This window comes from Trichoplusia ni, chromosome 2, assembly GCF_003590095.1.
Source record: "Trichoplusia ni isolate ovarian cell line Hi5 chromosome 2, tn1, whole genome shotgun sequence".
Taxonomy (NCBI): Eukaryota; Metazoa; Arthropoda; class Insecta; order Lepidoptera; family Noctuidae; genus Trichoplusia; species Trichoplusia ni.
This window is the reverse complement of record NC_039479.1, coordinates 14,149,563-14,176,729: the sequence shown is the minus strand read 5'-3', so window position 1 is coordinate 14,176,729 and position 27,167 is coordinate 14,149,563. Positions and strand designations below refer to the sequence as shown.

The window sequence follows — 27,167 nt, the reverse complement described above, 5'->3', positions numbered from 1 at the left end:
CAACTAAGTTAAAACGTTTTACACCGAATGATACCTAATCATTCGTTTTATGCACAAGAACTTCAATGACCATAATACTCCTAGTACCAACTATTCAAATAATTTAAATTAGACGACACAACAATATAAACATTTTCCCTAACAACATATTAGTAAAAGAAATGCAAGCGAATGCTGCATAATCTCTGAAATTACGTGTCAGGAAATTAGCATACACCACTACACTAGCATTTGTGATATTGTGTGGGATTCTTATATCACGACGGGCACGGCGGGCTGTATTACGGCTGCATTCCGATACATTGTCTATTGACTAGTAGGTCCCCCGAGACTCGTTCGAGAATAGTTTACTTTACCGGACAGGACCGCCTGTACCGTTGATATGACTTTAGTTAAATAGAAATTGTCTAGCGGAAAGTATTTCTTTTGAACCGTCATAAAGTTAGAAATGAAAATATTAATTAAAAGGAATAGATAATTCAGATTTCTTTATAGCCACTGATTTCTAACTTAAAAGCATTCGAATACTAATTAGACGATCGTCACATAGAATATATATTTTTTTAACAAGAAATGTCTTGACAACACGTCCTCTTAATAACGAGTGGCGTACAATTAATAATGTACAATCGATACGACGGATTTATTGTGAGGCACAATGAGACTGTGAACAGTCGTGGCTAAAGTTTAATTAAAGATTCATGATAAATTGTCGCAGGAAGCTGCATTCTGCGCGGCTTCGCACGTGAATAACGCCGCTCTACGAACACTTAAATAACTTAAGACAGTAACCTAACAATAAATTCATGAGCCAGCCCCCTTTGTTTGCCGCCGCGATGTTTTAAGGCGGCTAATTGGCAGGAAACACCGCTAAAATGATCGCAAATTAGTAAGGTGGCTCGTTTTGTTTACAGGTATACACTATCGTTACATAAATCTTATTCGTTTGCAAAGCTATTGTTTGTGTTCTAAAGCGATTGCGTCTGGAAAACATTTTTAGAGTTTGTTTTAAAACACTTTAAGGCTATCCTTAGATAAAACCTTATTAAAAGATTTGAGAACTAAACTCCATAGGTAAGTCAAATAAATAGGACATTGCAAGTCAATTTTGATGCAATGTCCTATTGAAATTATTTTATGTTTGCAACATAAAATTCCGTAACGTGTACAGAAAACTAGTGTTCAGTTTCATGCATTCAATGAAATATTAAGAAATAATATTAGTCTCTGAGTTCCATCTACACCTAATTGAATTTCGGAGTCCTTTGTTGCGGTATAGCCGTGCGGGAACTCTTAAAGCTATTTCAAAGACACCTCGCTCCGCGGCATCTGAGCGAGAGGAAATAAAGTTATGATTTATGTAGTGAAATATGTTTCAGGGAGGCCAACGCTCTAAGCGGCCCGACACCTCCTGTCGTTGACAATATAAATTCGTAGCAAAACGAGAAGACAATTGCTTAGAAACGTATGCCCAATATCGTAAGCGACTTTATTATTTACGAGCTTAATATTGATTTGTTCCAAACTGAAATTGTTTATATTTATGTGAAGTAGTTGTCCTACAGATGAAGTATTAAAAAAAACACTTATTCCTTCTTTAAATATACTGTAGTGCTCAGATTTCCAGCACACAATGAAAAGAGCTGAAACTTTTTTTAATAAACGCAAATACAGAAAAGTATAACACATAATCCATCCTTAATTGAAACAAGGGACCAAACCGATAACTTCTTCTGTTTTTATAAAATTGTAACAATACAACAGATTTGTGATCCGGGCGGCCGGTCGGCGTCGCTCGGTCAAGTCGGGTCGGCTCGGGCGTAGTGGAGCACAGTCGCCTGCAGTTATCTGTGTCGCTGTGACACTCCAGTCGTGTTCCTTAGCCCGATTTGACGGAGGTCGAGCGTGGTCTGCCTCGATTAGGACACTCGCCCCGACAGGATTTGATTACGACACTCGGAAGCTACTGGGGATTATTATAGGAAGCTGACTTAGAATATCACGTATGTTATGATAAATGTACATCGTGTGTTGCTGATTGCATCTCTACTATTAAATTACCTATTTCCATTGGGATGGAAATTCAATGGAGGATATGTAGTATGGATGGAGTGTATTAACTATTATGTTTATCTACGTTTAACTACGATTTGCACTTTAAATAGATAGATGAGTATTATCAACGTTGTTTTTATAGATTAAAAAGGTTTGTATGAACAAAAAAATCCGGTCAAATCAAATCAGCTATTATATAAAGGATACACTTGAAGGTCAGTTTAAGGTCTACATTAAATGACCATTATACTATTTTGACCACGTAGTATCGTGGAACACTGAACAACGAGGTGTACAACAGAAAGGAGATCTCTGTACAATGCTAGGTGAAATAAAGCGTTCTAATGTTGTGTGAGGTTGCAAGGGAAGTCACGTGTACCTTTATGATTCAATTGTCCGCGAGTGGACCGTCTTCAAGCCGACCTGCGTCACGTCAGACAAACGTCACCGCCCCTCCAATAAAATTAACACGTCGCTTTCTGACCCGAACAACAAACTTCTAAAACACTTATCTAACGTGTTACCCTTTGATGTTCTTCTTTACCATTTTACATAGCACACAACACAAAACTGTCTGCGAATAAACTACTAACTTTTACTTTTACTGTTCTAATCGTAACAGTGTACACCGAAAATATTTATACAGCATTACAAATTTCGAGTAAACATTGCACAAGTTGTACAACACCGAACTGTATCCAAAGACTTATTGTTACAATCAGTTGAATTTAGAGCAACAGGAATGCGAGCAGTGTCTAATCTAATGTAATGCAACCAAACTACGGATAGTGAGCACTGGGATAGAATCGGATTCCGAGCAAGCATTTGGGCCCCGGACGTTTGATGTCTACATACACATATCTGCAGCTAAATACCTCAACAATCGCAACTCCACTCCGAGCGTAATCGAAAGGTGCGTTATAGGCTCAATTAATATTCCGAAGTGCCATTCAAATTAATTTATCGTTTCTGCCCAAATTAATCTGACATTTAAAGACGGTAAACCCGTCCAGTCCCGTACACTTACGAAACTTTGTTGGGAATCAGTAGTGTATCTTTAATACGTGTGGGTGTCCGTGAAGCGATGCGATGCATATGCAAGTTTATAAAGTGTACCGCTAATCCGGCTCGCGCGAGCGATAGTGTTAATGCGAGGCATTAAACTCAGGGCGCTGCCGGCATCGTCTGCACTTTACCACCAACAATGACACGTTTTATGACACCCTTCATTAAAATGGCAATGCTCGTATTAACTACGTGCCAGCTAAAAAGAATTCATTATTAAAATACCTCTGAGACTACAACTGTCTTAGTTAATGTGAGCTAAGATTTAAGACGGTGTACGTGTTCCTTGAAATTAAAAACATTTTTTCCTTATGAACACTTTAGACGTTTGGGGCGCTGCGCTGCAGGTTTATCGGACCTACTTTACACAAAAATACTAGCTTTGGTAATGACTTTGAGAGCATTCCACGAGTTTTAAGAGCTTGTTTTAAGCATTACTAATGGACTCTTAGCGCCCGCTTGTCATGCACAGTCTTAAAAATAAATTAAAAAGAGGACAGTATGTTCATTGTTCCGTTTCATTCTATTATTCACTTTTCAGTGCTCACTTTGTATTTTAACTAACTCCGCAGTTTATGAATGTCGTATATAAGTAAATTAGTTTATTTCCTCTTGGCGACAATTTAGCTCACGCTCTTGTCACAAATTGTCGGCGAGGGTAAATGCAGACTATTAAGGAAATACAGCAATTCAAGCAGCCCTTACCCTACATTACAGCGCAATCTTACACCGGCGAAATTATAAGCGACACTTCTTGTGCCGTGTCTAGCGGCAATAACACTGCTCAGCCAATAAGCGAACGGGCATTAGGCTACGAAAATATCATAGCGTAATTGTTTACAGCTCGTTGTCAAACTTTAATGTCTTTGACTATTCTGAATCGTGACAGTCGAAGCTATTTAAAAGGAGTTCGTGATGAATGTTCTCCGTTAAAAAAGGTTGAATTACGATTTATTTGTAACGTAACATTTATCTATTAGTTTGCATTGCTTAGTGTAAATTAATTCAAGGCTTACGAAACATTATCGTTGCTGCGAGTTTCCAGCCGAATGCCGTCAGCGAGCCAGTGCGCTCAGTTTCCTCGGATGTACAAACCTCTAGGCAAGTATTTATAAGCTGCGGTGCAACTTAGTAAGTAAGTGTGCATATTACAATGTAACACAATGTAATATATTTTATCACCAGATCTAAAGCTAAATTCAGTTTTTAATTATAAATATGTACAATGTGATCTTTAGAAAGCTGCATAAATCAATAGATACTTTTGTGAACTGAAGGTTATAAGGTTGTTATCAAGAACGCAGCTTTGCTGAACTGAAATTTGGTTTTTCGTAAATGATAAATAAGTGTCCAATTAAAAAACCGGAATGTTTAATTTACGTTTACACATAGGATAACATATCAATTTGGTTTATTTTTCTAAAAAAGTTAAGTTAAATAGGAAAACTGTGTATCAGGAGAAAAATATTAAATAATTTGAGGCTATATTTAGGCGTAAGCAAATAGAGAAAAGTCAAGGTAGAGGACAACTTGTGCTCAGACGATAAAATTTACCATTCCGTGTGTCAGTTTGGCTGCACTGGACAAATACTAAAACTCTTTCTTGCGAGTTGGTGTTCCGAATTCAAATGCAGTAAACGAGCAAATACGCCGCACGTATCAGACGAACATGGCTGACTATAATGCTGGACTTATAAAGGCTGTTCTTGAGTTTGTAAAAAAATTAGAATAAAATGCTTCGAAGTTTTTTTAAGACTAAGAGTAATTAAAAATGTGGATTCGTTAGAATGTTGATACGGTAGTTCTGATAAACGCATTTATAGATACAGTCACAGCCAATAATATACACAGAACATTCAATTAATAGCTTTGACATAAAGCGGTTTTTTGATGAGAAATTCATTCCGGCGGCGTCAGTTCGCTCGCTCTCTACCTGATCACTCATTCGACATCCAATTTGTCCACAAAAATATAACTATCGTATTTCTCAGTACAATTAAGAACTGTGCGTTTCATAGTATTTCGTGATTAATTAACAAAGCAATAGAAACGTTGAATTTCGGAAATAAAAAATATTCTGGTATAATTGTTATGTTGAAATCCGAGAAGCATTAAAAAAAATAGATATGATTATGTTGCGCTTGTGTTGATAGTTGTAGGCGACACCTCACTTTAATTCAAGTGAATTGACAAATAAAATGTAGCCGAATTGTATTTTTAAACACGTCTTTCTTTACAGTAATTTTTGTCCAGAATTATCGTTATACCGGTACAAACGGCCTAGTCAACAAGTTATTTATTTTCGTATTATTTAAATAAAACACATATATCTTGGAAAGTTTAATCAAAAATGGGCTGCGACTGTCGCTCGGGAGGTGATGTCGTGTGGAGCTACTTTATCTGTTAGCGGCACGCTGTGTTTTCTCACAACTATTCCGCTAACTTGTTTTCTGTAAGTATGAAATATTGTACTAGATGTCTGTGGGACGCGACGCGACAACGCGATCCCCTCTGGCCGTGAACCAAACGTTACTTTACTGCTATTTGTATAAAATGTACTACAGTGGACTTTAAATTCTTGCTGTATTTCAATTTTGAATATAATCTTATTCAAAAATATTTCACAATAATATTAAAAAATAATGTGCATGAATAACGTGCCTTTTCAAAATTAGAGACCACACCAAACAAAACCTAATATATGTTAAGCACTGGGTGTCAACTAAGCGTGTCGAATGTGCAAACAAGAAGCCAAAACTATAAGTAAGCAAAGTCCAGGCGCGACTATCAGACGGCAGTCAGGCGAGCGGCGCGGCACGGTGCGGCGGCGGCGAGCCAGGTTGTATCGACTTCAGGAACTTTCCCTCTCCACATGAAATCGACGCTATGAATTATGCATGAGAATTAAGTTTGACGGCAGATAAGCGGCCGAAAGATTTATTTGCCGATATGATGTGTAGAAAACAATCCAACTTGTTCTCAGTTTCTGAGTTATGGACGTTGTTTTATTGTAAGCACGTCAAACGTTCCCGAACTTTTGGACATCCCGACCTAAACTTTCTTTGCAGTTTTTCTTTATATAAATATATAATTATAAAAGTCATTGCAGAAATATGAATTACTTATAGAGTTAAACTTTTATTGAGTTATTGTGTGTGTTCATCATTTCTAAAACGTCCCAAACATGAAATCGGTATTGTGGCCGTGTAGCCTTTTATCAGAGTTACGCACGCTCTTACAGGACCTTCCCGGAAATTTAACTTCGTTAAGAATGAAATATGCCCCGTCGTTATTCCACGGCTTGTTGCGCGAATACTTACATTTCGAGCTCTCCACCTCTAGTTTTCTCATCAGACCCAGCGGAAATAATTTCAACCGAGACTGAATTATGACAAAACTCCGACGGACATTGCCGCATCCGTAATGAGAATGAAGTCGAGATATGTCCGTAATTTATTATCACATGCTCCGTGAACGTGCGATCCGCTCGGCGAAATTGACTGTTTTTACTATAAATGATATTTACGATAGTGATTCGTGTATTACAAGTGAAATAATGTCATATTCGTGGCCAGAGCTAAGCGTATACAATGTAGCGGCGGAGCAATAAAGCGCCCAGTAGATAAAGTGAAATAGTAGGTAGGTGGGTGGTAGAAGGAAGTATTTAATTAAATCTAGCGGCAGGGGCTTCAGGCCGCTTTACATCACCACCGCTAATCACAGGTAGGCCGTCGACACGTTCGCCAGTTTGAATACCAAACTGTTATTTCGTAAGTGCCAGAAAACTCATTAACCACCTGCTTTGCTCAGTGTTTTACGGTCACTACGTAATGTTTTCAAGTTGAAATAAGTATTACTTAGGTGAACTTTACTGAGTTAATTGCTTTAAGATTAATAATATCTGAGAGAGTTTTTTTATTAAATTAAAGCCCATGAAAACTTATAACAAATCATGCTGTCAAAATAGTTTTATTTCGTTTAATTGTCTATGACACATTGTTCAAATATAGTCACCGTAGACAGAGACTGTCTGCGATAATTACTTATTTTAAAAAATGACATTACAAATATAGTTTTTTACATTTACAAAACATGGAGAGGCTTGATATTGTACATACGTTAAACGAAGATAAAGGGGAACGAGTAACCAGCATTTATGCGGAAAATTTCTTCTACGATGATTCTAGTGATATACAAGAAAAAAAGAAAAAAGAAGAAGCAAAAAAAAAGCCAGAGAGCCATAAGTATGAACGTCAACAAGAAGAACCAGATTGGGTTGATGAATGGGTATCTCCGAGTGACTTGCTGATTGGGATCTTGGATTTAAAGCCACCATTTACGTCAAAAATAACAAGAGGAGCTGCTCATGAAGGTATTCTAGAAATCGGTGACGATGTGCTGGACCGAGAGCGATCTAGATTCTTGAAGTACATGCACGATGTCATCAATGACAATGATGCCGCCTGGAGTCACATTTTAGAACATGAAAAAGCTGCTGTAGCTAAAAAAGTAAAAGCTATTTATCACGACATTCTCACAAACAAAAGTAAAACTTTGATGAAAGAGATAAACATATTTTATGAAAAAAGTCTTCAAGAACTCGAAAACCACTTAAGAACCGAAGTGTCAACAGTGCTTCTTGCCGCGCATTCTAGTATTATTAGCGATTTAAATAATGAAATCAAAGAAAAACTAAACAAAGAAAGAATTAGCTTGGAAAAAATATTACAAGAACGTCACGTTAGTGAAATCAATAAAATCAAACATTATTATAAAATTCTTCTACATAATGAAATATATCGGAATAGTCAACTAGTTAACCATGCGGTTCACGAGAGAAATGATGCCATTAAAGCTTTTTACAATCAAATTGAAGCTCAGAACACTACAAGCACCATGTATGTGATGTGCACAGAGAGAAAAAAATGTAAGATACGCAAATTTATTTTAGATAATATACAAAGTACTGAAATTGCTGAAAAACAACAAAAAATTAAGGAACGAGACGATGTTATAGGAGCTTTTAAAAAGAAAGAAAGACAAATATCTGATATCAACAAGGAATGGGAGGAGAAAATAAAAAAGATACTGCAATTATTTTTAAAATTTGTAAGTTTTAGTCTGAAACTGCTACCTGAACAAACGACTTTTTTGCTTGATTTAGAGAAGATGGTTGTTTTGCAATTAAATGAGATACAAAAGGCGCCCGTAAAGTCGCCATCTATTCTCATAGATACGGACGATCTAAACATATTAAAATTTCCTGAACCCCCCGAGCCTAAGGAAACTGAGTGCGAACAACCATTTGTAATTGAGGGCAACCTTCTTGAAACTGATTATCGACTTCTTTATGGAAGTAGAGAGACTCTGCCGTCTGATGTTGACTTACCGTACGTTAGACTTCAAAGAAAGTTTATTTACGCTAAATGCGGTCGGATGGATGAAGTAAGAGATTTTCTTGAATCACAACGTTGCAAATGTCGGGATCCTCCCGCTAAGCCGCCATCGCCTGTCACGTCCAGCGAGCCCTCTACCGTTCATGTATCAGAATCCGCTAGCGCTGATAAGAGCGACTCGTCTCTCGAACCTCTGCTCATGGATGACATTCGTTTGCTACGTGAATGTCCTGTAAGGAATTGTCAAGATTGGACTAAGAAATTTAGTTTTCCTTACTTGAACGACTATTTAGATTTCTCTGAAGAAAAATATCAGAGAGTAAAAACTATACTTGAACCGACACCTGGAAAAGTAATTCCTCCTGAACTCGTTGATCCTAAAGCTATAGTAACACAAGATTTGCCTTTTGCGAAAACAAAAGAGCTTTACCATCATGTCGAGACACAATATTCGAGTCAAGAGGATCTAGTGACTGACTTTACTTGTCCTTGCATGGACCACTATCAGCAGGTTCCGCCCGAACTGTATCCCAGCGATGTAAAAGAGTCCCCAAGTGACGAACTCCAAAAAATACTCTTGAGACGTAAGGTTTCTCTACAACGCATTATCAATAATAATCCCAATTTACTTGGCATATTTACTGACGGAGATTTTGATTTTACCTACACCATCAAATAATTGATAATTATTTTTATTGTTAACATTTTGGCTTTAATAAATTATATTTAATTTTCCCTTCATTTCTTCAATTTCCTGTTAAGACGGCTTAATATGTGGTTCTCATACATCACCTTGCCAATATAAACAAAACGTAGGTCCAATTAAACCAGGTGAGAGTATAAACTGCTGACGGAGATCACAAATTACTCGATGTGTCTTTGCGGTTTCTCACTAAACTCTATTCATTTGTCCTTGTTGGCTTACAGTTACTTATATATATTTAGGTTATGTAAGGCTGAAGTACATGTAACTTGTTGTGACGAGTATGACAAGACAGATTATGTAATTCAATAAAATGAAGAATCAATGTATTAAAAAAAATAGTAATACAAACTATGAATTCCACGTAGAAAATATAATCATAATCATAAATATCTGTGCTGTTAACACCACAGCTATTATATTTATTACAAATAAATTGAAAATTGTAATTTAATTACTCATTACAGTCAAAACAATTTATAGGCATAATTTCGGCAAACATATACCTACGTTACAATGATATAAATTAGATCGTTAGCTAAGAATAATGTAGGGATGGTTGTGAGCAATATTGGGTGTTAAGGTAAATTTACACAGTCCCGTAACAAGTTAACTTATTAAGTCGTCAACGTGACGCGGCGACGACGACGCGACGCGACTCATCGCATTCCCAACATGACTCGCATTTAGCATAACATTACTCGTGTTGCCGTGTTAATTGTTGTTTTATTAAATTTAAATGAACATGTATAGAAACTGAGTGTGGAGTTATCTGATAAAAATATGTAATTTTTTGATAATTTGCAAATTTTCTTTAAAGCTTACAGAATAATAGTTTAAATTTCTTTTTTTTGGTTTATGAACTCTTAATTACTTATTTGCACTGTTTGCGTTCACATTAATTCATTATTTGTTTACCAGAAATAATTACATTTTGTTGACTTTCAAATTTAAGCCAAAGAGACAAGTCTTGTTTATTTAATTAAACATAATCTTGTTCGATGTCGCAATAAACTGACAGGAGTGAGTCTGGAAGACAATCAAGATGTAACAATAAACAAGAATAAAGCATTCCGCAGTACGTTTGTTAGTAGATAATTTATGCCGTATCTATTGCTGCCTGAAGTACCTTGCACAAAAGCGGTTGTTCGGCTATCGGCATTGAAGCTTACTTATAAAGAAACAGAAACAATATGCCCATAAATACTTGAAACAGAGAAAGCGCCTCACTTTAAACTTATCGATACAAGCGGAGAGCGATGCAGTCTGTAAAGAATTCTGAGACGTTGAATTACTTATTCAACTAGCTTGGAAAGTGTTTTCATTCTTTATAATCGTGTTTCTGACTCGATCATTTCATTATCTTTGAATGTATAAGAAACTAAATAACTTCTGCATTTTTTTTTAGATTCGTTTTATAGTAAAAAAATGTAGTTATATTAATTGTAATAAAGCTTAATCATTTAATATAAGCAATGAGGTGAAACCTTGGTCATAAGAGCGAGTTGAAGTCGACTTTTATTCCAATTTTACTATCGCCGGGTGAAGTTAAACAGTGTTATGCTAAGTTGACGTTTTGCCATTCCATAATATTGTGTTAAGCGCCAGTTCCCGTGAAATCTGACATAACTGCACAGTCTGAATAAACTTGCTAACTTTAACGTAAAGAGTTCATTCATCTTCTGATTCCGTTCCTATTTTATACCAACTGCTAGTAAAGTTAATTTACTTTAAATTTTAAGCTGTACTTCTACTCACTGATAAAAACATAAGCTGACAATCTTTAAAAATACATAACATGCATTTTTTAATTTAAGGGTCTACATAGCTAGATACTTATCAGTGATGCGTGCAGAAAGACAATATTTTCAATTGAGCGATTGAATAGTACGGCTGTTGAATTTTGTCTAAATATTTTTCAGAGGATGCTGTCTGAAAAATAATACTGGAGAACTCTCCCGAGTGGCATAAATTGTACTCGTAATTGTATTTTTCCTGTTAACATTTGAGAAAATAAAATTGTAACTTGATTTAGTTTCAACCTTTTAGCAGATGTCATCCTTATAACGAAACATAGGGATTGCTAGAGAACTAGTAATTGTTAGGATTCTGAGATTTACGTGAACGTTGAATACATAAAAGACAATAAACTATATCGAAGTATATCGTAGTTTATACCTAAAACTTATTGCCTGACTTGCTATTATGTCCCTAGATGTCAATTGCATGATACATACTTAAATATAAACTACTAAAATAATGGGACTAAATTGATTAGAAGTAGTTTCAATAAATATATGTATATTATTTATCATAACACTGCATTAATATATAAGGTTGATATTCATAATAATATAGCCTGTAAATGATTCCACACAACACATTTAAACTGAAAACCCATACAAGAGTGTGTTGGTCGCGCTGAGGGGCGAGCGACTATTGATCAAACGAAGCGACACTGCACTATACTGTCGAAATACATACCGCGAAGGAATTTAAAACATGTTTGTGCGTTTCCCTTTGACCAAATAATAAATTTATTGATTTAAACTGTTTTGTTTTATAAGAGTGTTATAGTGTGTGAGTATCGAGCATAATGAAGGTGATCAGAGTAAAGTAAGTAGAAGTATGTTTGACACAATTTCCTTACACAATTCCCACAATTAAGTAAAAAACAGTTGGATAGGTAATTTTGTGAAATTGATTATTGATCGATAGTTTTTAAATAAAGTATAAAAATAAGATTGATATTTAGCACACTTTTGTAAAAATATATGTTTAACCATCCAATAGAAAGTGTTAAACCTCAGCTAGTTTTGAATACAAGCCGTATAGATTTTGGAGTTTTAAAAGTGTTTCCCGGCGAGGTGCAGGTTGCAGGTTGGAAATAGGCGACGCTACGTGTTTATGTGGTGTCCATGGTAACGCGTCAACAACCCATAGACTTAACAATGTCACACACAGGACTTTACATAAAATAGATTGCTTTAAGAAGCTAATATTTTTATATATTAGCTTCTTAAAGTTCTTGAATTTTATGAAAAGAGTTAATTTATTCACAATTGCGTCATAGTTAACTAAAAATTGCTCAGTAATATTTCTAGAGAACAAATCGTTGAAAAAACATAAAAAAGCACGTTTTTAATGTTCAGTTTTTAAAACGGGAAATTAGAAATTAGGTACTGGTATACCTAATTTCTAAAAAGTGAATACAAAATTGAAAAAGAATTTCTCTGATTTTGAAACTGCTCTAGCTTCCAGAGCCAAATTATAAACCTTATCGTTTTTATTTAATTCAACAAATAATACCATGTGAAACATTATTTTAAAAACGTAATGTACACGCCAAGCTTAGTAAGGAACTCATATTGATAAAAAAGTAATTTTGGAGCGTCTACCATGTTGGTAGGTCTGTACAGAAATTGTCTGCGTTTGTTCACGGGCAGCGTTGAACACTGGAATCACTTGTCGCGGCCGCCGCGCGCTGGCTGACAGCTTTTTATTAAATCTATGCGGGTTCCACTGACACACACCATACAACGATACACACTTACCTACAGTCAATATGGACAACATTTATGACGAACAGAAGCGAAAACCTCGCAAAATATATAAACTTAAAGAGACAAATCATATGTCGGAAATGATGCGTGAAAATAGAAAGTATTGGGCAGGTGTGTTTCATGAGCTGGACACGTACACTGAATCTGCGGTAAGTACCTAAATCTATATTAGTACACTGAAAGAGAGATGTACGTATATGCTTGAACCAACTGATCTCCACAAATGCTGCACCGATTTTTATTGAAATTCGAACGGCTGATAGTCTAGGTGGGGCATAATCGAGCACCTATATGGTCCATGTTATATTTTTACCTTTCATTTAATGTGGCGTTTTCGAATAAGTTTATCAAATGAATACCTGCCATTTTTATTTATTCTTTCAGTTAGATAAAAGTAAGCTTCTAGCAAAAGTACTACCACCAGATACTTATGAGAGGGTTTGCGAAACTCTAAAAATACCAAAGACAACCATTGAAGAGGAGGAACCGAAACCAATTAAAGGTATTTATATAACATCCACTTTCTCCTCAATTAAATTGGATATTTCTGAATAAGAACTTAAGTTGTGGATGAATAACGTTATGATAAAATTAATTTGTCACCGTTATTAGGGTAGCATACTAAGATATTTACTAATAATTGTTTATCGAATGTACACCACTACTCTCTATTGCTCTCTTGATACTTGTAAGTTCACATCACAGTCTCGAGTCCTTAAGTAACATCGATCAAGCAAGTTCTAGCTTTTACACACAAAATGAATGGAAATTCATTGAATGCAGATAATATGAGTCATGGTTTGTTTCAATTTGGGCTGACAGCATTTTAAAAAATAAAACCTTGCTGAACGTATTGTGTTGCCTAAAATAGGAATATAATATTAAGGAAACGTAATAACGTAAACTCATTACGGGGAGTTTTATATGGATACTCAAAAAGAGATTATCCGAATTGACAATTAAGTAGGCGTTCGTGAGTAATGAATAAAATAAAAAGCGTAGGACGACATACTGTCGTGTTGGAGATAGGTATAATAGGGTTACGTAATTCAGGGCTTATCGATACACAGATTATAAGGAAAGATCAATGTTTACATTAAGGGCACGTTTACACTTAGGTTCGTCCATCGTATGTTCGGTTGCCGCCGCGACTACGCAGGTGTCGCTTTGTCTGCGCTGCGTATACGCTCGTCAAAAGATATACCGGAGTAACCCATTACTTCTGCATAAAACTTACACACAATACCTAGTAAAACCATAAATAGCATTTGGTCTCTGAATGTGTGACTTTAAACAAGACACTTATAAGTCTAGACAAAGGATTATAAGAATAATTTCAGCATAGTACTGTGCATTACGTATTACTTATTATGATAATAGAGTGCATCGGTATTAACTATAAGTAGCATGATTAATGAGAGTATTAATTAAAACTTACTCGTAAGTATTTGTACAACTATTGTTTGCTTACAGAACAGCTGTTTATTGTTTTTATCTCGTTTTAATGTTTGCAGTAAGGCTTCCTCGGCGACGCGTGAAGGAGCCACAGATATCTCCGAAGAAGTGTCTCCATGTAGACAGGGAGTTGGATTCCGATACCGACGTCGAATTCTACCCAAGGTTAGTGGTGATATAATGAATATTAGTTGTATTTAAAACATTTAGAAAAAACTGTTTAAGGAAGCCTATTCTATAAGGTGTAGTAGTAACTTTTGTGTCATAATTGACGTTTTTGTTGTTGTTGACTTTTGTGCGATTTGCAAGGGTGTCGTAGAGCCAAAAAAACGTAGTAATTTCATTTATTTTCTTATAAGAGATATGGTTAGGTTAGACTACTGTAAAGCTAGGATTATTAAACTTGTTGCACCTTTATAATAATCGTAGCTAATTTTAGAAGCTAATCAATATTTAAATTTTAATTGCATCCTTTTATTTCTTCTCGCATGTCTATTAAATTATATTTATTATCTATATTTCATAGCACACGTATTTAAACGCTCAAACTCGAAGGTAAATGTTCTAGTATGTGTGTGCTAATAAAGTATTTTATTCTTATGTCGATTACGTGGAAACAGTCATGAATACTAATAATAAGTAAAACTACATACAACAGACTGCTGCAAGCGTTAAAACTTCTCAAAGGATACTGTTTGCATTAATTTTGTATGTTTTTTATTCGTTCGCTAACAATGTTTGCGATAAAAAATAGCTTTTATCTCTCATGTGTATGAAATAGTATTTTTCGTTATTAAATTGTTTCGTAATTAATTAAGAAAATTAAAGAAAACATTTCGTATATAAGAAATAATAATATTATTATTAACGCGTTGGGTCATATAAATTCTTAATCTGAAATTTCAACCCGACCGCGACCTAACCGTCACATGACGTCATTTTTTCGAGGGAACGGTGAGATGCCTTTGATTACGAGCGCCGCACACGGACCACCGGCCACAACTGCAAAACGTCGCCGCAGGCATATTGGCTGTACTCTTTATCCATCGTTTATAGAGAAGCGAGCAGCGACGATTTGTAGCGTGTAGCGACCGATAGCTTCAACCGTGATGAGGCCCTATAAATACTAAAGGAAATACTGTGAAATGTTTTGTGGTTGTGGCCGATAGTCAGTGTGCGGCGACCCTAATCAAATGCAATAAACTAATCACCTTGATGGAAAATTTGAGCTTATAATCATCATCTGACGTAGTGGTGGATGATAATGCAAATTTTAAAATGCAAACTTAATTTTGACTGACAAACTAATTTCTCCAAAAAAAGAAACTTCCGTTAAACATACCGGTGAAGTGTGAGTCAGACTCGCGACAAAAATTGTTTTAAAAAATGTGACATTTACCTATTATTTAACCAGTCTTTAAGAACCAGGAAAATATTTTTGATCTAAACAAGGTTTATTTTCGAAGGGTTCTTTATAAAATGTTGTTAAAATAAATACGATAACCGTAAGTCATTAGTTTAGTAACAAAATTGACTTTTCCTTCATTTAACTTTAGTAAATATCTTAGGAGATGTATACAATCATAGAATTTCTTGCTTAAAGTTCTGTCTTCCAGTTACATTTTGTTTAATATAGCGATGAAGAAGATAAACCGAACATCTACCAAGAGTTACTGAGTAAACCTGTGCGTGAACAAATAACGTGGGCGACGCGCTACTTGAAACCCGAGAAGGAAGAAGAAAAGAGCCTCGTTAAGAAGGCTGATGATCTCACTGACAGGGTAAGTGAAGTATAAGTTTATTATTTTAGAGTTATTTTCATGAGAGTCAAAACTAATTCACCATTCAAACAAAAAATTATCATTAAGGTATCACAACTTTCACACAACGCCATCTAGTATCAAACTAAACAAAGCTATTATGAGTACTGATAAACATACTTACATAATTTATTATTTACATAATATTTATATTTATAAATTTATACATAATATAGATTAATTACATCCAGACACAGAACAAATGTTTGTGCTAAACATAAAAACATTTGTCCTGGGTCGGAATCGAACCCACGACCTCCGGTATAGTTGTCAAAGTCACTAGCCACTGACCCAGTCTAAGGTATTTAGAACCATGATATGGGTCGGAGCACTTAATACAATTTCGTCCTGTAGTAAGATTGTTACGGTTATGAACGTGAACGCGCGCTCTCTTTTACAATAGCAACAATATTGTAGAGATAATCTAGATCAAATTTCCTAATGAAGTTGCATACTTATAGTTGTGACCACCACACATCAGTGAATTGTTTACGATGCATTGTTCACCAGTCTTGAATTACTTATGTCAGCTCACGTTGTCAATTAGACCAACAAATTACGTTTGAAATAGCAGTAGGTATAACTCGTTTTCCATTGAAAAGTGACATCGATGTTGTTTGGTAAGTATGTCCGCATTTATTTTAAATTGTTGTATTCAACACAACGTCAAACGAGTATAAATTTTGGGGCAATAGTCATCCAAATTTCACTATCAATGGCTGTCCTTTTTTGGGAATTAGATACATAATACTATCGCAGAGTATCAATTTTATTTCAACCAGTAGAGTTTATTAATCTGAAACGCTTATTCAGAAACAACAAAATAGTTAATGTTGTTTTTTTAAGTGGCTCTTCTCCCTAGATTGTATTGTGATTCGTTTATAGCATATAAACTGCATGCGCACAACACTAAATTCCAGAAAAGAGAGTAGGTACGTTTAAAACCACAATGAACTGACACTTTATTACATGAGGTTTACCTGAATACAAATTAATTAATCAAAATGTACTTAATTAAACCATGACAACTTCTGATTTATTGGTTATGTAATGGACAGCAGGCAACGCAGCGACTGTTATAGTATAGTATACATCGACTCTAATAAATTGTTAAAACTTGTACAGATTGCAAACGAGTTCTGTGAATACATGAAACAATTAGGAGGGGATCAACAGTCCAAATTGTTTACACCGAAAGCTATAAAGGAATTGTTTCAAGTAAGTAATTATATACAATGAACATAGTTATCTAATTTGGACCAAGTTTAATGCGGAGTGGGCAAAATATCAGTCAGCGTCAAAAGTTCATTAAAGCGATCAGATTTACAAAATACTTCGACGTAGTACTGAGCTACGAGTATATTTACAGATGCCATTGTTTTATAAGGCTTTAAAACCAATTATTGCATTTCGTTCATTTTTGCCGTTTCTAAAACTTATGGCTGTGAATGAATTTGATACTGACTGTACCTATTTCCATTCGTAAGTACATACCAACAAAGTATTTAACATTATAATAACGTAACACGTTACTTAGATAGACATTTGAGAACATTGCATAGTGATTGTCATTTGATGTTGTCAATTAATCATAACCTTCTTAATTCGCATAGCGAAAACATATATTAATAGCCGGTCGTCTATTTGCAGATAGAGTTCGATACACACGTCGCGAGAAGTCTCCGAGTAGTGCCAAGAGAACTGCCGTGTGTCGACGATAAAATAGCAACCGTTACCGGCAATCCACAGGTAATATATTTAAAGTATTTATTGTTTATTTCTCGGCAATTAATGTGTAGCATAAGCATCGATAAGAATGAAGGAACGTTCATGTACGACAAAAAAATCGTAATTTTACTATCAGTAAATATTTTCTCTTAATGTAGGTCAATATTTATACCGCTCGCTAGAAATAGCTTTTTAATTTTTTTCTCTTCTCTGATTTGTTCTCTTTGTTGCCTTCCAAAAAACTATCCGGTTCGTTGTAATCGTCACCCTTTGTTCACACAAAAAAGTTTTTTTACACCACCGTTATTTTAACTTTGATTTTTACCTTCACGAGCTTATAATGTCTAAATAACTAATTGGTGTAGTAAATTAACGTTTCCATCTTTCTGGACTGTATTTTTAATTTAAGTAAAACTGATGCTACATATTGCTTTACTTTTGACTTTTAAAAGTGTCTTCTTGCCTAAAACATCGATTTGTTGTCACAACAAACAGTGCAGTGCAGTAGTCCGATTGCCAGCGAAATCACGATAGCTACTGTAGCGAAATGCATACTCAACAGTTTTATGGCCAAAAAGTAGGCCAGTTAAACGAAACCTTTGTGGAAGGTATATAAATACTGATGTTGAAAGAGAAACGAGCAAAAAAAGTAAACCTATCTAGACACATTTAGTTTTTAAGAAGTTCATAAAAAAAATCTTTTTTGTGGCCCACTGTGCAAAAGGTCTTCCCTAAATAGAATTATAATTTATACAAAACAAAAACTTTTTAACTAGCTATCAAGATATTCGACCTTGCAACGTGAAATTACAAAAGACATCCGGGCAGAGCGGCGTCCCACAGAAATTACAGCCTTCAACCAGAGCCTGCCGATGTTCGACCAGTACCACGGGCCGCGGAACCATACCAAGAAACTGTGGCGGTCTGCGCGCCACGTGCCTAAAGACCTGGTCACACTCAAGACTGTATGGGAAGGGATTACAAACCTTAGGTAACTTTACCTTGCATGATTACGAGAGGCTCCTGTAGCTAAGTACATTAATCATTTCAAAACCATGATTTGCTGTGAGCTTCTTTACTATTTTACAGGAGTGTCAAGGAATACTGTCGCTGGATGATTGAGCACCCTGAACACAGGCGCCCGCCCTACTTAAACAGCCTCGGTCTATTCGACCCTGCTGTCCTGGACGCAAGGCTCACTTTCGAGGCGGAGTACCAAATAACCCCTCCAGTCGGATCTCCCCGCGACACGCCAGCGCCAGCGCAAATCGAAAATATTCATAGAAAACTCTCCGAGTTGGCTGATCTTTAGAGATTTTGTTTTTTGGAAGAGAAGTAAGAAAGTACTTATAAGCACGAGCATAGGACTGCAATTCTGCCCTAAGCCCCGGAGTTGCGTTACAAATGTTTTGATAGTGAGTTTTATGTTGTGCACTAGAAATAGTTTTTTTAGAATAATGTACAGCGTCCGTAGTTACTGTATAGATACCTTCCATCGTCCTTGAGCTACTTATGTTCAAGTTGAATGTTGGTCGATAGTGTTATCAACTCTTCACAATGCTTATCACATATAATGATTAATCTAACTGAGCATTAGATAAATTTACAGCCTCAATCTACTGATGTTCTTCTTGGTTAACTATGCTATTATATATTTGTGTATTTTATATTTCGAAATCATGTTAGTAATTAATTTTAATAAAATATGTGGCCTTGACGTTCCTCGAACATTTATTTAAACATCGCAATACAATGCAACATCGAATAGGTGCAAAGTACTTCAATGTAGATCAGTAGCGTCTGCATTTTACATTAAAACGCGAGCGTCAGGTTTCATAATATTGAATGTTATACTCTATTAACAACTGGCTGTCTCTGTAAGAATGACAAGTGATACTCGCGTAGTCGTGCAGTCGTGTCGTTCGCGGAACATTTCAAGCGACATTATTTTCACTATATTATTCCTTGATAAACAAATTATGCATGGCCGTGTGATACGTACTAACATCTAAAACTGTAGGATTTTTACTACCTATTAGATTGTAGATAAGGTTTATTTGCTTTTTTGATAACAATCATATCTCACCTTATATAAAACAGAAAGAACTTTTAGATTATCATATTGATGGTATTTAGAGTATTAGTAATCACTCAATATGGAGAGGAAAGAGAGTGCCAGCGAGTGTCACACGGAGTTTGATTCTGTGTTATACAGTGAAGTGGGCCAGTTCGGAAAATACCAACTCGTCACTATAGCTTTGTTGGCATTTCCCGCGCTTGTTAGTGCGTTCATGGCGGGAGACTACATCTTCACCGCCGGCAACCTCCCCACTCGGTGTGCGGTACCAGAATGTGATGGACGAGAACCAGAGTATTCGCCGACTTGGATAACAAACGCCGTGCCAACCACTGACTCCGGTTTTGATAATTGCTATCGCTTCGCCGCCAACAACGTCAGCGGTGCGTCAGCCGGCGACCTTTGTCCTGTGAGCCTATTCGACAGAGATACGATCGTACCATGCGACGGCTACGTATACGAGAGAACTAACACTATTGTGTACGATTATGGTATAGAATGTAAAGAATGGTTGCGAGCGTTACCAGGGACACTGAACAGTGCCGGAGGAATGGTTGCGCTAGTGCTCGCTGGGTTCATATCAGACCGTTTCGGGCGTCGAATGTCGATCGTTTTCTTTTGTTTTAACATAGCATTGGTAGGTTTGATTCGTGCATTCTCGGTAAACTTTGCGATGTACACCGCATTGCAATTTATGCAAACCGCGATCGGCGGAGGTTCTTTCAGCGCTGCCTATATACTTGCTGCAGAAATTGTAGGACCCAAATATCGTGTTCGAACAAGCGCCACTATGTCTAGTATGTTTGCAATGGGGCAAGTTATTCTCGGCCTTCTCGCTTATGCTATACGCCCATGGAGAACTCTTACCTTGGTGCTTTTCGTTCCTGTATTCCTAATTGTATCTTACCACTGGATACTTTCTGAGAGCCATCGCTGGTTACTCAGTAAAGACAAGCAGGAGGAAGGCAAGGCTACGCTGCAGTATGCAGCGCGGCTAAACAATAAAGTTATTTCGGATAAAAACATGAACTTCTTGCTAACATTCATACCGCGACAAGTAGAAGAAAATAGGCGTGTATCTGACGAAAATTTATTTTTTAAAGTTATCAAATCTCCTGTACTACTGCGGCGGTGTTGCACGACTCCTATCTTGTGGATGACGACTGTGTTAATTTATTATGGTCTATCTATAAACTCCGTCAATTTGACAGGCAGTATATATCTAAATTATATTCTGATAGCTGCAATCGAAATACCTGGCTTTTGGACCGCCGTCTTGGTTTTAGACAAAATTGGAAGAAGAATCACTTTGTTTTGTGGGTTCATGGTCTGTGGCATTTGTTGTTTAGCGTTTGCTTTTGTCTCCAAAAGTCTGTACACTGTAACATTAATTCTTTATTTACTAGGCAAGTTCTGCATAGGTCTTGTCATGACGTCATTGTATTTGTATACAGCTGAGTTATACCCAACAAGATACAGGCATTCGTTTTTGGGCTTTTCCTCTATGTTGGGCCGTATAGGCTCCATCGTAGCACCTTTAACTCCTGCATTAATGGTGTACTGGTCTGGTATTCCCTCTGTAATATTTGCAACTACAGCAATATTATCTGCTCTATTAGTTCTGTCTCAACCTGAAACACTAGGGTTAAAAGTTCCTGATACCATTGAAGAAGCTGAACGCCTTGGCAAAGACTAATTTGGGACATTTTCATCCTTCATTATTTTTTGCATTATTACCGTTACATTTTGTGATACAACGCCATCTATCCATTTCCCTTTAAACTAATCAAACTTTGAACAGCTTATCACTTTTCATGAAACAGTTTCCCTCCTCCGCTAGATTTCCATGCGATGAAACAGTTTACATCGTGACGAATAGATGGCGTTGTTAAAAGTGATTATGAAATAACATAAAATATTCTATTTTGATTTATTTTTGTACCTATTTAAATCGGATAAGCTATTTTTAAAAGAAAAATAACGTAAACAAATTTAAGACTTGTTTGTCTTATAGGTTAAATTGTTAGTTATTTTGTATTCATAATTAGTGTTATAGTTTTAAAATGTAAATAAGTAATTCATATAGTTTCTAGTATTACTTTTCTTAAATCTAAATAGAAGTAAAATTATTGTTATTATATAACGGTATTAGTTCTAGTAGTATTATGTGAATGTCAATATAAATTATTATTATTGAGTATCTCTGTCACGAGTGATGTATAAATTAAAGGATTACCTAAATCAAAAAACGTAGAAATATAAATATTGTATTTTAGTTACACTCAATTACATTTAAGTTAGAAATATAAGAGCTGCTTAGTGGTTATGGTGCACTCGCAAACCTTTTTCTTTTCGTATCCGCTGTCAAGCAAAATAAAAGAAAAAATTTCGTACATATAAGCTGTATTATTTCTAACCTTAGTAATTTTTTAAATATATATTCTGGGATACATTTCGTTCGTCTAAGATGCCTTGCGGGAAGCGTCCCATCATTAAATCTTGGGACAGGCCGAGACATATTAGAGTTATAACTCCGTCTCGCTACGAACAAAATGAAGCTTCCGTCAAAGTGCACTGGAAGAATGTTATCAAGGAGTTGGAGCTATCCTACAAAGATGAACAGGTGACTCATTCCTGATAGAATATCGATAATGCTATATGAGATAATTATATAAGAATTAAAACAAACCTCTTTCTATGCTGACTACTGGTTTAATAAGGTAAAAATGTAATACTCCCCGGTCTCATTTATCCCCCAAACGCGGGCTGAATGTTCTCCCCGTAAGAAAAGTTTTATGACACAGAGAGCCTTTTATGCACTAACCAGATACAAGCCATCCATAGTATACGAAGCAAATTAATATTCATTTGGAAATATTAAAATTGTACCATATACCAATATACCAATCATCGTATATAATAATTAATTGATGATCGAAAGATTTAAAGTGTGTTACAACATACTACTATTACTCAGTATAGCTATACCGAGCTTTCATTTAATAAGGGCTGTAAAATTAATGAATAACGTAATTTGCTTATATTATAATTATGTATCTGAACGTAAAATATACATTGCTTAAATTTTAAGTTTCTTAGTCTGTCTATTGATTTGTTTTATCAGCAAGCTACCGATGATGTTCAGCTATCCTTTATAGCCAGCGATATAATAAATGATTTGATTTGATTTGACGAGTTGAAAATTGCTCGGACTACAACAATAGGCGTTTTGACGGAACGTTTTGCACGGGTGCATGAATTACGTGAGTCATAACTCGACTTTCACCGAGCAATGATGACTCTTATATATTTTATCAATTTTTCTTCATTTATGATGTTATGAACTGATCATGACTAACTAGACACAGAACCTACAAAAAACATATAAAAACTTTATACTTGGCTACAAAATATTTTTACTTTTTCAGTTCTGGGAAACAAACAGTGAAACTGTTCGTGAATTGGTAGGACCGGTAATCTTTCAACGTATTGCGAAGATATTTCAATTGGGCGAGGATGAGGTGGAATATGAACCTCAAAGTGAGCCCTCTACCGTCGTCCCATCGGAGCAGTTTTATTTGTCTAAATTTGTAAGTAGTCCTATTATTTTTGATTTACTGTTTTGATTCTAACTAACTCAAAATATTCCTTCATACCAACATTTATTGAAATTAATGTTATTATATTAACAGGCATCATCACAGCCTCAGTTTTCGATTATGAGCGAATACGAGCCCTCCTTGACAGAAGAACAGACTCACGATGAGCAAACAGCTGAGACCTGGTCTGAGTCCTCCGGCAACGCGAGTGAAGACAAAGTCAAGACGTTACCATCGGCTAGATCATTAAACGTATCAAAATCTTTATCTAAAATGTTATCTAAAACATTCTCCAGATTTCTTTCAAAAGCTTTGTCCAAATCACATTCCGGTAAATTAAGGAGTGTAAATCAATCTGAAACCTTTGACACGTTGGAAAAATTAGAAAAAGAAGACTCTGAAGCTGAAACCGATGATGACTTAGCTGTTAAACAAGGCAGCGCACAGTAAGCTAATTATTGTTTCTACTTTCAGTGAGAGCCACACCACTTCTAACAACATTCTGGAGACATTTTGTATAAAATTACAACCGTAAATATAAGTGGAACCATTTGGAAAGATGCAAAACAATATCTACACACCCACACAACAATACATACTTTCGAAGTAATTTTTTTGTAATAAATGTTTAATATCACATTTCTGTCTTTACTCTGTTTTAGAGAACGCAAAATAAGTAATGATTCTGCCCGACTTGACTGCGCGGATAGCCGAGTGGTTGCGGCCACCACGCTCAATCCAATGACCGCGACGCTTCGTCGTGGGTTCGATCCCTGCCTGGGACAAGCATCTGTGTCATTCACGAATACTTGTCCTAATTAGTGTCTTTGGGCATGTGACTTGAAAGTTTGTGCAACCTCCCGCGACACGAGGATTAAATTCCTTAGCCCTGAAGTCGTTCAAAAAGTGACAAATAATTATTTCAGGACGCATAGGAAACGTCATCGTTTTAAAAATCCTTATTACGAGATGCTTTACTGCAACGAATCCGAGACTGACATGATCAAGTGGAAGTCCAAATACAAACAAAAGACCTTCGAAGTGTCCGCCTCCGATGAATTCAGCAAGAGAGCAGAAATTAGAACAAAACAAGTAAGTCTTATTACGCAATATTAAATCACATTTATGTAATTACCCAAATTCGAATAAGGCGTAAAATCCGTTGTCATCTTATTCATACAGTCAAAATAATCTTATCCATACGTGCTGAACCGTGGCATGGGGACATGTTGTTTGAGCTCTAACAAATGACAGTTTTTTTAACTGAACCGTAATAGCAGATTTTTGTTTTGTATTTCTGTTTCCTCTATAACAATTAATTAAAATCGAGGATTACTTGCGGTTGGTACAGTCATAAAGATGGATCAAGTTTAGTTGTAAATTTGGTTTTCTTTGGTCCGGAAGCTTCCTAGCTGCAAGTCCGAACTCCCATTGATTGGCGTTTTTTTATTTGTTCTAACCATGACGAGTGATGAACAATCTCCACGCAAGTAAAAGTTGATACTTAATCATGCCAAAGTCTTCGATTCTTTTTTTGTAATCCAATTTAAATATCATTTTAATCAACACATTTTTAAACAACTATAATTTGATTTAATTTTGTATTTTTTTAGATCTCGAATGACTTCTTCAATTGGTGGGTTGGTTTGGGTAACGTTGAATTCAAGAGTGAAATCAAGAGACCCGAGGATATCGAAGCCTTGTTTCAGGTAAAATCATTTAACATATTTTTTTATAAGGCTTGCTTAAAAATATTATAATCCATACGCAATTACTTATTTTTGTCAAACTTATATTAACTCGCTGTTACCAGCGGCTCCGACCACTATAAATCGAAAATGACCCACGGGACGAACATAAAATCGGGATAAAAACTATATACATATACGAAAGTCCATACATGTCAATGACTTCGTCAGAAAAAAGCAAGTTACATATGTAGTTTTGTTTAAAGAACTGCATTCTCAAGAGTACAAAGTATTTTATTTAAAATGAACAAGTTAGTTTAACAAACCAAAGATTTTCATGAGATGCAAGAGCATGAATTGCAATTTAGGAATTCATGAGTGGTTTTTACAATATGGCCTCTTTTTTAAATTAAGTAATTAATAAATATTTTTAGTGTATGTTATTTATATATTTCTCTATTTCAGGTATGGTTTGACGAGCATGCTTCTCGTGGCCTGGTTCTCGACCCCAAAATCATACCGTGCGTTCTCAAGACCATTGCTACCCATACTGGCGTACACAAGGTAAAATAATTCTTTATTTTCCATGTAAAGTAAACTAAAAAATATCTCTTTACTTGTTTTTGCCTAAACAGTAAGCAAATCAACTACAAGAATAGCAATGACTCATTCCATCGATGGAACTATGTAAAACAGACTCGGATTTAATTATAGCTAAAAACGACATTTAACCAAATTGTAAATTTTTAATAGGCTGTTAATACATGTTTAAGTATGTGGATTATTTCAGGCATCATGCTTGAAGGCTCTGAGGAGACAGATAGCATTCGATATCAAAGCGGAGACCAGTCCAGCACATTTGATGGCGTTCGGCTCCAGCTTGCCGCACAAACTGAAGCATGTGCCGCCGCAGAACAACACTGGCAACCTATGGCACGGAGTCAAGATACCTGAGGACCTTCGCAGCATGGCTTGCGTCTGGGAGGACATACAGCATCTAACGTAAGTGCCACATTACCAGTGTAATAGTCAGCTGCTTTTCTTTGACATAGGAAAGAACGGAATACTATACCTTTGTTCTTAAATGCCTAGCAAAAAAATTATCGTGTGCATAAATGAACATCACGAAACGTTTCCAAATACCTCTTGGTTGTTTTAGGGCAACGAAAGCGTTCCAGCAGTGGTTAGTGAAGCACCCTCAACTGGCAATGCCTCCGTTCCTCAAAGAGCTGCACGCACCAGGCGGGGACAAGAAGCAGCCCTTCATAGTCCCTTCAGACTTCGTGATAAAGGGCCAGGGACAGGACAAGGCCATTATGCCTTCCACGCAGGACCTCGCTCTCCCCGTCTCGGATTTCTCCATAGAGCTGAAGGCGGTGCTCAGCAAACTGATGAACCAGTGAACGATTTGTTTCAGCACTATTACTTCCTACTTCTTAACTTATTTATTTCCATTTCAAATATGTTTTTAATTACTTATTTAGATTTTTCAAATATATTTGTCTTTGAAATATTTAGTTTTTTTGTGTTTTTGTCTTTGACTAGTTTAGATGACCTGCAAAAATAAACACACAGGCATAAATTTGTAGAAGGTTGGGTCGAAAAAAATATGTATGCGACCAAACGATTTTTTTTTCAGGCCTTTTTGTACTTTCGTTGTGGCGATTCCGACTTTTACTTATTACTCGTTTTTCTGCTTTTATATTACCTCTTGTTTTACCTCTGGCGGGAAATTCTAAGATTATCTTTCAATAAAAGCGATTCTCCTAAGGTTTACTACTGATTAGTCGGAACAGTAGTGAGTAATACATAAAAAAATAATACAATTACCTGTTTTTATGGTATTGAATTTTCACGTTTTTATCGGAGTTATTAGGTGTTATAAATGTGTAGTGGTTAAATATCACATCAGAATTAAAGCCAAGCTTACATCAATAGTCCGATTGTATTAAATTTATCACAAAAAATATTTATTTGTTTTCCTTGTGTGAACACCAAGTTTTACACTACGACTTTAT

General features: G+C 35.9%; 4 protein-coding genes across 4 annotated transcripts; all 4 read left to right on the top strand.

Annotated features, from left to right (window-relative positions):
• Window positions 1–7,142: 7,142 nt before the first annotated feature.
• On the top strand, window positions 7,143–9,251 carry LOC113501090. The gene has a single exon (XM_026882102.1). The coding sequence runs from the start codon at window positions 7,213–7,215 to the stop codon at window positions 9,193–9,195; it is 1,983 nt and encodes a 660-aa protein (XP_026737903.1). The 5' UTR covers window positions 7,143–7,212; the 3' UTR covers window positions 9,196–9,251.
• A 3,437-nt stretch (window positions 9,252–12,688) lies between these two features.
• Window positions 12,689–19,116, top strand: LOC113508308. Its single transcript, XM_026891260.1, has 8 exons — window positions 12,689–12,931; window positions 13,167–13,284; window positions 14,297–14,402; window positions 15,874–16,018; window positions 17,183–17,275; window positions 17,708–17,806; window positions 18,562–18,776; window positions 18,875–19,116. Exons 1-8 carry the CDS (start codon window positions 12,785–12,787, stop codon window positions 19,095–19,097), a joined length of 1,146 nt encoding a protein of 381 aa, XP_026747061.1. The 5' UTR covers window positions 12,689–12,784; the 3' UTR covers window positions 19,098–19,116.
• An 805-nt stretch (window positions 19,117–19,921) lies between these two features.
• LOC113508306 (organic cation transporter protein-like) lies at window positions 19,922–22,257 on the top strand. Its single transcript, XM_026891258.1, has one exon. It carries the CDS (start codon window positions 19,942–19,944, stop codon window positions 21,556–21,558), a length of 1,617 nt encoding a protein of 538 aa, XP_026747059.1. The 5' UTR covers window positions 19,922–19,941; the 3' UTR covers window positions 21,559–22,257.
• Window positions 22,258–22,310: 53 nt separating this feature from the next.
• LOC113508307 lies at window positions 22,311–26,590 on the top strand. The gene is made up of 8 exons (XM_026891259.1): window positions 22,311–22,485; window positions 23,291–23,452; window positions 23,555–23,907; window positions 24,388–24,553; window positions 25,075–25,170; window positions 25,615–25,713; window positions 25,940–26,151; window positions 26,309–26,590. The coding sequence occupies exons 1-8, from the start codon at window positions 22,330–22,332 to the stop codon at window positions 26,550–26,552; spliced, it is 1,488 nt and encodes a 495-aa protein (XP_026747060.1). The 5' UTR covers window positions 22,311–22,329; the 3' UTR covers window positions 26,553–26,590.
• Window positions 26,591–27,167: the final 577 nt, after the last annotated feature.